Source organism: Melitaea cinxia, chromosome 16, assembly GCF_905220565.1.
Source record: "Melitaea cinxia chromosome 16, ilMelCinx1.1, whole genome shotgun sequence".
Classification (NCBI taxonomy): Eukaryota; Metazoa; Arthropoda; class Insecta; order Lepidoptera; family Nymphalidae; genus Melitaea; species Melitaea cinxia.
In genome coordinates this window covers 11,652,737-11,666,791 of record NC_059409.1, presented here as the reverse complement: position 1 = coordinate 11,666,791, position 14,055 = coordinate 11,652,737, and the positions used below count along the sequence as shown (strand labels likewise).

Genomic DNA, 14,055 nt, shown 5'->3' with positions numbered 1-14,055 from the left:
TGCAGTCTCATTGAAAAATCTGCTCGCTCTCACCAAGTAACGATTCTGGCTATAATTAGTTCTAGTACTGGGTATAAGGATTGAACAAAGTCTCCTAGGTGATGAAGGAACTCTCAGACCGATACGTTCTAATAGCTCAGGACAGTCGACCGAGCCATTTGCAATGTTCAATAAATAAGCTAGATCAGCTATGCGTCTTCTATTTTGTAGCGGTAGAACATGAAATTTACGACAGCGTCTCAAATATCCAGGTAAATATTCTTTTGTTCTGAATTGTAGATACGATAAAAAGCGTTTTTGTAGACGTTCAATTCGATTAATATAGGTATTATAGATAGGGCTCCAGATCTGGGATGCATACTCTAAGTGACTTCTTACGTACGAACAGTATAATATTTTAATTGTTTTAATTGACGTAAAGTCAGAGGACATACGAAGTATAAAGCCAAGTGATTTAGATGCTTTATTCACTATAGAGTCAATATGGATATCAAAGGTTAAATTTGAGTCAAAAGTGACCCCCAAGTCGCGAATAGAAGTAACTCTAGAAATGTCAGAGTTTTTCAGTTTATAATTGAATACAATGGGGTTGGGCTTACGAGTGTATGAACAGATGTAACACTTAGAAACGTTAAGATCTAATTTATTGTCGGAGCAATATAATTCGAATCTGTGAAGGTCGTCTTGAAGATGTATAGCAGAGTCAATACTTCTAATTGGACACATGATTTTCATATCATCGGCATATAAAAGTATTTTGGAATGAATGAAACATGAAGAAATGTCGATGATAAATATATTGAAAAGCAGTGGACCCAACAAGGATCCCTGAGGAACGCCCGATGGAATATAAATGGCAGAAGAAGTGAATCCTTTTAAAGCCACGGTTTGTGACCTGTTGTGTATGTAGGAGGTCAGCCATCTATATAGGTTACCTCTTATGCCTACCAGTTGTAGCTTCCGTAGAAGTAAGACGTGATCAATCCTATCGAAACACTTGCTATAATCGGTATACATCACGTCTACCTGTGTATCAGAAGTATAAGGCGCCCAACTCAACTCTTTATCCTACCAAAAAGCTACTTCCTGCAGGAATACAACACTGTTTAAGAGCAGTGTTAATTGCTTGTAGCATTAAACAAGGGCTAAGTTTTTTTTATACAAGTAAGCACATCGGCAAACAAGCGTATACCTCAACTTAAGGTATGCGATTACCGTAGCTTATATACATATATTAAATGAAGACTCAGGCGGGAATCGAACCCACAACCCGCGGAGCAGTAAGCAGGGCAGGATTTTGTAGTTTTTTTGTTGTTTATATATTTGTAATAGATTTTTCTAGTTGTATATACATACATATTTATTTATTTCTTTAAGTTACATTTTGTTTTGTTTCTTTAGCAATCTTTATATTTTATGAAGCTATAAAAACGTTAATACAATAAAAATAAAATTTTTCTTATAAGTTACTATTATTTTACTTAGTTATTTTAATGATTATTAATTTAATACAATGTTATAAACTACAACAAACCAAGTTAATAGCGTAGTGATGGACCCTAACGAAATAAATTAACTATGGAGGACTTGTCGTCGGTTAGTGAAAAACAAATAAATCATAATTATTTTATTTTATCAGTAATGTTATTTTACTTCCTGAATAAAAATTATCTTTTAATTAAAGCAGTTCTATCGCTTCAATTTGCTTTTCGTCCAATACAGTCAATAAATGGTCATTCTGTAAATCGCTTAAATGATTCATGACGCATTTAATTTCGTCAGGATTTTACGCAAATGTAAAGCATTCGTGAAGACGTAAGCGGCCCGATGAATATTTATGAGAGCTGTCCTGATAGTCCGAGAGCATATAATAATTTTTAGAGAGTTTTTTTTTGTTTTAGTTAAATTCCCATGAAAATTCTCCAGAACTCTAGGTAAAGCTGTAACTGTGCTAAACTTTAAAAACAGATTTTATAAACGTTTCACAGGTGGGAAAAAACTTTTTGCTTATGCAAAAAAGACAGATTTATCTGTAAAGCTGTTCCACTACTCTTTAGCAGATCAGTATATTTACGTTTTCAGAATTTGCAGGTTGCTCGATACATATACATTTTTTAAATACTTGACCAGCATATGACATAAATTTGAAAGACTAATTTTTTACAATAAAGACCGTCTTTGAGCTTACGACATTTTGCGCAGTTAGTCAGGTAGTTCAGCCTATTGCAGTCCACTGCTGGACATATTCCTCCCCAAGTTCACGCCAGACATCCCGGTTTTCCGCAATCCTCATTCAGCTTACACCGGTAATCTTACAAAAAAGTTACAATATCAACTAAGTTTTAAATTTAAATACAAAAGAAAAGTACAGTGGCGATGTTTTCATTTATTAATAATTGCTTCCTTTATTAACAAATTAAAATGTCAATGATATTATCATTAAACAAGGATTCGGGATAATCTGGTAGATGGTTGGTCAGACATGTGTTCGACATTACGAGTCAACCCTCAGCCATAGATATTTTCTTGGAAGATTGAGGAAAAGGAGAGATCGCAGTGTGTTTTCAGACCATTGAAAAAATATTCAATTAAATACGTATTATTAGGGAAATCTCAGAAAAAATTAGAACCACACGACAAACACTAGCTTTCGACAAAAAAAGAATCACTGAAATAGGTACACTTGAAGACAGTTAAAAATTAAGAATTAAGAAAAAGAAAAGATTAAAAAAAAAAAAAAACAAATTTAGATCATAATTTACAATAGATATAGGTATATAGGAGAGATAGTGCGATACAAAATGTAGTAATTCTTTCATAGACAAGATTGTTAAAGTAAAACTATCTATTTCCTGCAAAATCACTTCAATTCAATATGGTAGCCCGTACTATACAAGTCATTGAGAGATGTTTAAAATACCGACATCAATCATGCTACGGATGAATTGAAATATTACAGCGCCTTGTACAGAAACCCTACATTTGGCAACTGTTCAAATGAGTTACGTTGTGAGGAAAGTTTCGAAGTTTAAGTAACATTAAACATGACTTAATTCTGTTACTAAGTTAGAGTTACAGCTCCGTCGATTCGGAATAGTGTAATGACGAAAAAGCATCTTTAGGGTGGTTGCCCAAGTCATCAAAGTAAAAATTAGTGCAGTTTATTTGATTTATCTTTCTTATTCCTTGTCTAATTAATCGTTAACATAAACATTAATATACGTTTAAGTCATTCAAAAACATGAGTAATTTCAAAGTAACAGCAATATATTTGTTATTTTTATTGCAAAAACAAAAAAGTCATTAAATGAACGAGTATTATTAATAATATTTCACGTACATTTAAATTGTATCACATGCAACGCATGTTATTCAGCAGAAAAGAAACATTTGTATTAATAATCGTCCATTATAATATAATAGCATGTATGTTCATTGATTTTTATTAATTTTAATAGTTTAGAGGTAACAAATCTACTAGCGCTTTCCAAAGTATAGCCGAGAATAAAATAATGCAATTATCTAATTAATTTACTTAATTATAATATATCGACACCTGCTATGAAGAACATTGTACGTGTAACTAATAAAACTATGTTTTCTAATTATACCATCAAAATGCTAAGGAGAAAAAAGGTATCTTTCAATCTGGGAATCGTATTTATACGAACACTAGAACAATTTTTATATGAAAAAAAAAATCATTGTAATTCAAGATAATTTAGATTTCTGCTAAAAAAACATTGTAATTTCGCTTATAAAAATAATAATATACATCCCTAATGAAGTAAATTAATAGTAGAACAATTTACTTCATTACGGATGCGGCTGTATTTAACGTCACTTGGTCACTTTGTAAATGCAACAAAATTGTAAAACGCTCTCCTGAAAATTTAACAAAATGAGATACAATATTCTTCATATCAGGTGTCGATATGAGTTATGCCTTATATTAACAATTATACAAATTATAAGCTCGTTGTTGTATTTTTAATACATAATTATGACTACACAAAATTACACCCAATAAATAAATAATAGTTAAAAAATACGCTTTTATAAATAAACCGAACTAAAAAGTAGAAAATATAATCAAATCGGTGTAATGTCATCGGTCCTCGATAAGTCTACTAAGTTTAAATGAAATCTGAACGTTTGAAGTGGGTCAAAATGAAGTCTAAAGAAATCGGTTACAAACATTCAAACATAGAGGTTGAAGCTAATAAAAAGCGTGTAAAAAGTTGATCGATGTAAATCGAAAACGACTCAATAATAGATTGTTACGTAACATCGTTTACAGGCTATTACGTTTGCGTCTAGTCTGGATCTAGACCTGTTTTGCCTTTGTACGTACTGATTGATATGAGCATAAACTTCAGATATATATCTCGAGTTGTTTTTACCTTTGCTGAATTGATATAATAAATAGTAAAACGTTGCATAATTTTATTTTGGATTTACTCTTTAGGAATCGTAAGACAAAAATAGTTCTTAAATATTTCATATATAATTTACACAAAAGTTTGGTAAAGTATTGAATACTATGAACGTTAATTTAAATTGTTTTCATTAATATTAATGTTTATTTTGATATAAATGGTGTTTCAATTTTTTTTATAGTCAGTCAGTTTTTCACAGAAACTATTTTATACTAACACATTTATATACTAATGAAATTGAAGTCGGTAAGTTGCAAAAATATATATTTTGTTCTATCATCTCTATAGATATATAATTTTCCAGTTTTCTTAGATCATGAGGGTGTAAAAGAATCTAAAAGAGTTCCTGAACTCTACCGTTCACATGTCTTATAAATACCATTACTTTATTGCATTACACCACTTTCCTTTGAAGCTTCAACCGCATCGGAGCTACATTACACTTTATAATGTCTCGTTATATTGTAAGTATAAAATATAGTGGTTCTAATTGCCTCTCATCAGTACGATAAAAATTACTTATATTTTGGATTTTGGACTTAATTTTAACAATATCATTATTAAGTTTAACGTTATGTTACATATTTTTGATTGCTAATTAAATTTTTTCCAGGTGTTTTTTTGTCTGTATCTGGCAGTTGTACACGCTGAGTCAGAGAACAGGAAAAGAGAAGCATCAGCGTCATTAATACCGACGCGACACTCTTACTCCGAATATCACAACAAAGTCGCAATCCCAATTCCACATCCCGTCCCTATTAGCGTTCCAAGACCCGTACCAGTAAGTGTGCCAGTCGGTGTTCCAGTCGACAATCCACGCCCCGTCCCAGTAGCTTTTCCTCAACCAGTGGCTCACATTATTCCCAGACCAATCGCAGTACCAGTCGACCGACCAGTACCGCTGCCAGTTTCTCAACCTGTACCAGTCACTGTAACACAAGGAGTTGGTATCCCAGTACCTCAACCTTACGCAGTTAGTGTCCCAGCGGCTGTTCCGGTGAGAGTGCCCCAGCCTGTTGCAGTACCAGTAGCCGCAATTGGCGGATATGGAATTGGGGCTGGCAGATTTGGGATTAGATCTGGCGTGTCCATTGGTAGTATAGGTTCTGGTATTTCAATCGGTGGTATCAGTTCTGGAATTGGATATGGTGGATATGGTTCCATTGGTGTACCATTAACAGTTTCAAAAGCTCCGGTTTCAGTTATATCTCACCCATATATTTCATCAGGTCCTCTCTATGGGTCGGGATATGGGACTGGATATTGGTCTGGAGGACATGGATATCAAGACCATTAATTATAACCCTTATTATATTTGTATATTTGCCAAATATTAAATCATTACTATAATTTTTTTTAGGACTATGGGATGTTTTTCATTATGTTTCTTCTTCTTCTTCTTCAGGGTTAATCAGGCTTTCAATAGTGCTTTATTATATTTCACAACATCCACGGGCTATTAGTTGCCAGTGACGTTTGCACTACATGAAATATTTGTTTTATTATTAATGTGGCATCTATCGACCGGGCGACGAATTTGCCAATTGCGTCGTCACTTTTGTCGGCGTAGCAGACACTAGGGTTCCCTTTTTACTTATCTAGTCCATTTAATATATATATGAAATGGATGTAATTAATCTTGTAAAGATGTAAAGACAATCGTATTGTTTTTTGACTTTCTTATGTTGTACTGAAATTAGGAACAACGCTTTAATAGAGATAAGTTTGTAATATATAAATATAGTATAAATGTATAACACATTAGATTACTTATTATGATTATACTGAATATTGATCTACCCACCTATTTTTGTGTTTTATTTATTGATTCGATAAAACGAAATTTAAAGACATTTTAATTTAAATCAAGTTTTAGGGTAAGACAGAGATAGATAGAGACACTTAGAACGACATAGAGAGAAATTACGATGAAATAAGTAGTGAATATGTTCCTAAGGTAAATAATTAATACAATAAAAAAGTTAAGGTTCAAAATAATTAAATTTATGAATAGCCTTGTCTAGTACGTATCAGGTGTCTATATTTTTGCTACTTATATTGATTTTAGAAAATTACAGAAGTAGTCAATAAAATATACAATATAAATATACTTTATTGTACAACCAGAAACAATACATGTAACATAAAATATGCAAGAAAAGGAATGTGTACAAAAGGCGGTCTTATCGCTAAAGAACGATCTCTTCCAGACAACCTTTAGTAAAGGACATGAATAAGAATAAAACGGCATAGAGGTGTAAATTAAAATAATATATATAAACACATATGTAACTAGTAATATACTGTATAAAAAATCTCAAATTGTTATGACAGCTGTAGTTGTTTTATTCAATTTTTTGATGACTATGTCAATAAAAATATGGAAACTGCTAACAAGCCGAATCGTACAAATATTCAAGTTCAAAATTGATAATTGTTCAAAATTTTCTTCTATCTTACATAGCAGTAATGTAGTTAAAAATTCTTTACTTAGAAAAACATAATATATACAGTTACAAATATAATATGTACAACTATAGAGTATATTTAATGTAAATGTACAATGTATTAAAAATTTACATTAAGCTTAATAAAGTGATAAAGGAACAAAGCGAGAGAATTATGCAAGCAAACAACTTTACGATGTATAGAGGACACAAAAAAGGTTTAGGAGAATCTATACAGAATTTTCGTCGAGATTACTTCCACACTGAGAATAGTCTCATACCTTATTTTTTTCTAGAAGAATGACTATGGCATATATATGTATATATGTAGGTTTAGTTAATAATGGAGTCGGAAACAATACTGCGTAATAATTGCGTTTGCTGGCAAACGAAACAAAAATCCGACTTCAATTACATCGACAAGTAATACAATGTAAGTAGATGAAAAAATAGTCAAATAAATACGCACTATCAAAGTTTACTCCAAAAGTTGTAATCAGATCTCGATGAAATTTAAATGTGACCACATGATAAACATCGGCTTTCGTATAAATTAAAAATCATCAAAATCGATAAACCCAGTAAAAAGTTATGTGAATTTTCGAGGGTTTCCCTAGATTTCTCTGAGATCTAATCATCAGAACCTGGTTTCCTTACCACGGTACCAAACTTACGATATCTCCTTTCTAACAAAAAAAGAATTATCAAAATCGGTTCATGAACGACGAAGTTATCCCCGACAAGAATTTAATTGGCCACCGCGTTCTAGATCTTTATCCAATTTTCATAAACCTGTTAACAAGTTAAAGCTATTCATTCAGCCAGTATTATCCCACTGCTAGATATAGACTGGGCACTCTCCACGTAAGAGAAGGGTTGGAGCTTAATCCATCAACCTGCTCCAATGCGTGTTGGCGGATATGTTCTCTACTATGAGTAAAGATCGCTATTAGGTATTTATGATAACAACGGGTACCAACGGCTTAACGTGCTCTGCGAGGCACGGTGGGGTGACCCACAAGAGCAGACATCGAAACCGGAAAGGAATATTTGTACAAATACAAAATCCATCCCGAGCAGGACTCGAAACCACAAACCGTCGTGTTTTAAGCGACAACTGCACCACTATACCACAGCGGGTGTTAGTTATAGCAATCTGTAGATTAAAATAAATTAATGTGGTTAAACTAAGGCTCAATAAATAAACTGAAAAACATATAATTGTGTTTGCTCGCAAACGAAAAAAACCGACTTCAATTACATCGACGAGTAGTACAACGTAGATCGACGAAAAAATAGTCAAGTAACTGCGCGTTATCAAAGATTACTCAAAAAGTAGTTATCAAATCTCAATAAAATTTATATGTGACCACATGACAAACATCAGCTTTCGATTAAATTGAAAATTATTAAAATCGGTACACCCAGTAAAAAGTTATTGCGGATTTTCAAGAAGTTCCCTCGATTTCTCTGGGATTCCATCATCAGATCCTGGTTTCCTTATCATGGTACTAAACTAGGGATATCTTCTTTCCAACAAAAAAGAACTATAAAAATCGGTACACCCAGTAAAAAGTTATTTCGGATTTTCAAGAATTTCCATCAATTTCTCTGGGATCCCATCATCAGATCCTGGTTTCCTTATCACGGTATTAAACTTGAGATATCTCCTTTCCAACAAAAAAAGAATTATCAAAATTGGTACATCCAGTAGAAAGTTATGTGGTTTAATACAACGTAGGTCGACGAAAAAAGCGTCAAGTAAAAACGCATTATTAGATATAGCTCGTAAAGTAGTTGTTAGATCTCAAATAAATTTAAATGGGACCAATTGGCACACACCACCTTTCGATTAAAAGAAAATTTGTCGAAATCGCTCCACCCAGTCAAAAGTTCTGATGTAACATACATTTAAAAAAAAAAATACAGTCGAATTGAGAACCTCCTCCTTTTTAGAAGTCGGTTAAAAATAGGTAAATTAATAAAATAATCTATATATATATATATATATATATATATATATATATATATATATATATATATATATATATATATATATATATATATATATATAAAAATGAATGTTTGTCTGTATGTCCTTTATAGAATCGTAAACTATCATTTGATTATGTCATGATCGTCAGCAAAGGGTTGTGCATGAGCCCACAAAGGCTTCTGAGTTGATACGAAAAAAGTGTAGCAACGTCTGCAGGGTACAGATAGTGTTTAAATAATTATAAGCATGATTAATAAGAATGTCTAGAGATAAAAATATTTAACGGTTGCCGTCATTATATTTAAAACCTCGTGTCACGGTAGAACAAACTAGTGTACCGTATGTGATGACTTTGACTTAACCATTTCATATTGTATTTGACTTTATGTTTTACTTACGTATGTTAAGATTTATTATTATATATTATTGTATACGCATATTATTATATACGCATTGCATTTCTGCTAATTACATATGAATATAATTAATTTAATTAAACGACCTAAATGTGATTGATTTGTTATCGCTACTAAAAATAAATTTAGAGATATTTTTGTTTAAATTTAGTTTTAATATATGTTTAGTATAATGAAATGAGTGAAAAAAATGTTTAGTTTTAAAAAAAAATAAAAAAAAATTCGAAATTATTAGAGGATTTGTCTGTTCGTATAATCAGTTACCCGTTTTTCTGCTACTTCTACTACTATATTAAGTGAATACGATGGTGACCAGTACAGGTTAGTATGACTGATATAAAAAAAAATGTTCAAATGGCTTTTAGCTACGAAGCAAAAGCTTTTCAAGCTATTTTTGTTGACTCGGTTCTTGGAATTTGTAACATCCCTTCTTAAGTAATTTTTGTACTAATCTTATATAAATACCTATCTTGTATTGGATCAACACTTATAATGACTTGAGAAATCCACAAATATAGCAAAGTGAAATTAGTCTACAAAAATTATTAAAAATAGTCATTGATCTACAACTTTTGTTATATTTGCGATAATGTATATTATCTTATATGTGATTAAAGTTTGTTTTGATAAGTTATCAGTGTCCATTGTTTGCTCCGACCGGGACATCGCTCGAGCGAGTAATAGTTGAAAATTACATTGGGAAAGTGCCAAGATTAATTACGGGACGAACGCGCACTGAGAAAGCGAAAAATGAAATCACGTAAGTTCTTTTTTGGTTTATTTTATAATATTTAACGAAAAATGACACGATTTTCGCCGTAACGTATAGCACATATTTGGTATTTATTTTTGATTACGTCTTATCTTAAGTAAATATTAAAATCAGATCTGCGAGCGACACTGCTGTTGCAAGCATTATAAAATTACGTGACGTCATGTGTGGAATCGATCCAAATATTTTCATACGTAATTGTGCTGTAAAAATTATTTTAGACTAGTTTTTCTTTTTTTTTTGTTTAGTGATAATGTTGTATGAAAGTATTACGGGTTTGTTGTAAGTAAAAGGACAGTTATTTATATGGTTCACTTATAATTTTACAGAGCGAATTTAGGTTATTTCTTTTTTAATAATATTTCTAAAAATGTATAAAAATTTGGGTAATTGTAATGTTAAATATGTGAATTTGTAAATACTACTCGTTGTTATTACAACTAACATTTTGTCTTACGGAATTGAATTTAATGTAACAATGTTAAAGCTAGGCGCGAGGAAATTTAAACAAAACTAATTTAACAATCAGTACCAAACTCTATTTTGAATGAGTTCTAATTTAATTTAAACTACTTAAGGTCGTCGTGTTTCATTCTATTTTCATTTTCTATTTACTGGACCATTGTGGTACTTTAAATTTATAAAATTATAATAACGTATGCTACACACATGAATAATAGCAATTTGTCACGGAGTTCCGTGTGTCAAATAATCAATAGGTACTTAATCAAAATTTATCTGTTAATATTTGTTTAAAGACGGGCATTAAATTGATTTTTAAAAGTAAAAATAAATGCTTTTTAAAAGTAAATATAAAAAATTTAATAATACATATTTTATTGTAAATAGACAGTCGATAATACCGTAACGTGCACTTTTTATATTAAGAATATATTTGGGTTATTAATTCTGAAATTCTATTTTCAGGATTTCCATTTTCATTGGAAAACATCCCGCGACAGACACAATTCGCTTGTCTCTCATTGAAATTGGGAAGCATTATATCTGCACTTATTCTTGTCGTAAGTAAAAATTAAATGAGGTAAAAAATTCTTAAGTTTTATTGTATATATCTTAGTGTCAATACTTGTTACAAGTGTACCTACTTATGTGTGTTGTACCTAATACTTTTTTCAAGCAGTCGATTTTGATGATTCTTATTCGAAAGATGGTGCTTCTCATATAGTGCTAATTAAATTTGATCGAGATTTATTAAGTTGTTTTTGAGTTATAATGCATATTTAATTAGTTATTATTATTTATTTTTTTGATTATTGATGTTGTTTTACTTGTCGATGTAAAATGAAGTCGGTTTTACGGACATAATTTTTTCTTGTGTTTAATATTGCATTAATCTAGAAAACAAGCAAACAAGCAAGAATTAATTTAACCATTTGATTTTTTTATATTTCTATATTTTTTTATTTGTGCGTTACGGATGTTTATACGAATTTGCGCTAATATATTACAATTCGTTTTATAGAAAAGGTTTTTAGTTACCAGTATTGCAGTAGTGCATTTCACTGAATATAAGTAATTTATAAGTTGTCAAAAATTTTATCAAATTATAATCAATATAAGTGCAAATACCTAACGATTATACATTTCTACAATCTGAAATATTTATGCATTATCTTTTTATTCAATTTTTCAGTTGTATACAGTATTCGCATTAGCACAATGTCTGGCTGCACTCAACGTATTACCCATGGATTGGAATCCCGAAGACAAGGACGTTGTGATTTCCTATGGGGTTGTGATCGGCATCACCATAGAACACATGGTTACTCTGTTTCTTAGCACATTGATGCTTGTTGGCGTCTTAAAGGTAACATATTTTATTTATATTATACGTGATTTTTTTTTGTTTATATTATACGTGTTTTTTGCTTAGGTCAGGTTGTTTATAATTTACTTAGAAAACGCTAGTCGAATGATTTTTTTATCAAAGGTCAAAATTAAAATAAACAAGAATGTCCTAATCTGGGTGTGGGGTAATAATCATTTATTTAGCTTTATACTGCAGTACATTAAATGTGTAAGAAATGTGAAATACTAAATATAAATTATTATTCCATATACCTAGGGTACACCACCCTTCACTTAGGATCTTTAAAGGTTTTCTCATACAATTATTGAACATTAATTTTCAGGAGAAAACTAAACTCATAAAGCCTTGGGTGATCTGGATTTCCCTCCAGGTGATAGTATCGGTGCTGATTTTTGTGTTCTGGAGTACTCTGACCATGATCAATCATTATAATGAAAACTCTCTGATGATTTATGTTCTAGAATTCCTAGGATTAAGTAAGTAAAATGCTTGCTTAATTTTTTTTTATACTAATGTTATCTGTGAAAACCATGACATGATTTTACCCGCGTAATATTAGTGTCAGTATGAATATTTAAAAATTTTTGCTCGTGTAAATCTCAATTATGCGTATTTGCTTTAATTTAATGTAAGGCATATGTAATATCATATCGCTCTACGTAAGTAGAGCTTCAGATGTAGTAAGAGATAGAATTATACGCTTCAGCCTGTAGTATCCCACTACTGGGCAAAAGCCTCTTTCCCCATGTAGGAGAAGGATCAGAGCTTAATCCACTACGCTGCTCCAATGCGGGTTGGCGAATATATTCCCTACTATGAGTAACGATCGCTATCAGGTGTACATGATAACAACCGGGACCGACGGCTTAACGTGCTCTCCGAGGCACGGTGGAGAGACCATATAGATAGAATTTTGAGTAATATAAATAAGTAATTTATATCTTGTTTTTTTTTCTATAATAACATAATTTTTTAAGGATTAACCTTCGGGATTTCGTATTTGTGTTTCTTTTTGTACTTTTTTTATTCGTTTTTGTCAGGCCAAGATATTAATAAATAATAATTAGTTAGAATTTGATATTTTTTGCAAAAAAAAAAAATAGATGTTCGCCGCCTCAGTTAGTTTTTAAATAAAGAAATAAAGCCTACTTCGATGAGTAGTGTTGATCCCTGCCCAAATAAAGACGGAGGTAGATTTCACAGCTTAAATACATTCACAGTAGCTTTAATATGTAGGTAAAAATTAAACAGTAGATATTTTAATGATGATTGTGAATAGTTTTCTCGGTAAAAAGCATTTTCTTTATATTTTTCAGTGGTTCGTTTCTACATGCTAATGATCGTGGCGAGCTTTTACAGAGAGCTGGAGGAGAGAAACATGGAGGAGTCTGAACGGCTACGAGATTTAGTTAATAATGAAAACTGGTACAATACCGCGTAAAAGTATTTTAAGAGCAACAGTTATTGTAAATATATTTTTATTTTATATACTTCTAAACGCAACTCGCCGTGTTAATAAATTTATAATTTTATGAAGAAAAAAAAATGTTTTGTATTTTCCTCCTTGTCTTTCTTATTAGTCTTTGAATTGGTACACTATCGCGGTCAAAATCGGCTGTATGTTATGGCTGTACTTTTTATCTGTTTTATACTTGTAGCTATGCTTTTAGTATTTACGTTTTTAGTTTAAACATACTACATAATGTCTAAATATACTACAGAATGTATTTATTTACAGTGTGAAGCTAGCTTATAAGCATGGTTATTATTAACATAATAACAACAACATTCAAATGCGTCGTTAGATTACGTGTTGTTACAGAATGCGTTCAGGAAATAAAGGTTCACTGTCAGTTCCCCGTAGGTGATAGCGTGATAACATGTAGCCTATATGTTGACCCGACTTCTTAATAATATTTGTGCCAAATTTGAAGTAAATCCATGCAGTACTTTTTGAGTTTATCCCGGACATACATACAGACAAACAGACAAACAGACAATCAGACAATCAGACAAACAGGCAAAAATTCTAAAAACTATATTTTTGGCTTCGGTATCGCTTGTAGATCACACCCCAAGTATTCTTTAAAAAAAAATATTCAATGTACAGTTTTGACTTTCTACCATTTTATTATATTTAAAATAATCTGTTCC

General features: G+C 31.3%; 2 protein-coding genes across 2 annotated transcripts; both read left to right on the top strand.

Moving 5' to 3' along the window:
- Positions 1 to 4,888: 4,888 nt before the first annotated feature.
- LOC123660939 (tetra-peptide repeat homeobox protein 1-like) lies at positions 4,889 to 5,736 on the top strand. Its single transcript, XM_045595959.1, has 2 exons — positions 4,889 to 4,903; positions 5,053 to 5,736. The coding sequence occupies exons 1-2, from the start codon at positions 4,889 to 4,891 to the stop codon at positions 5,734 to 5,736; spliced, it is 699 nt and encodes a 232-aa protein (XP_045451915.1).
- Positions 5,737 to 9,912: 4,176 nt separating this feature from the next.
- Positions 9,913 to 13,439, top strand: LOC123661289. The gene is made up of 5 exons (XM_045596278.1): positions 9,913 to 10,058; positions 10,998 to 11,092; positions 11,725 to 11,898; positions 12,224 to 12,377; positions 13,218 to 13,439. Exons 1-5 carry the CDS (start codon positions 10,049 to 10,051, stop codon positions 13,340 to 13,342), a joined length of 558 nt encoding a protein of 185 aa, XP_045452234.1. The 5' UTR covers positions 9,913 to 10,048; the 3' UTR covers positions 13,343 to 13,439.
- The last annotated feature ends 616 nt before the right edge of the window (positions 13,440 to 14,055 follow it).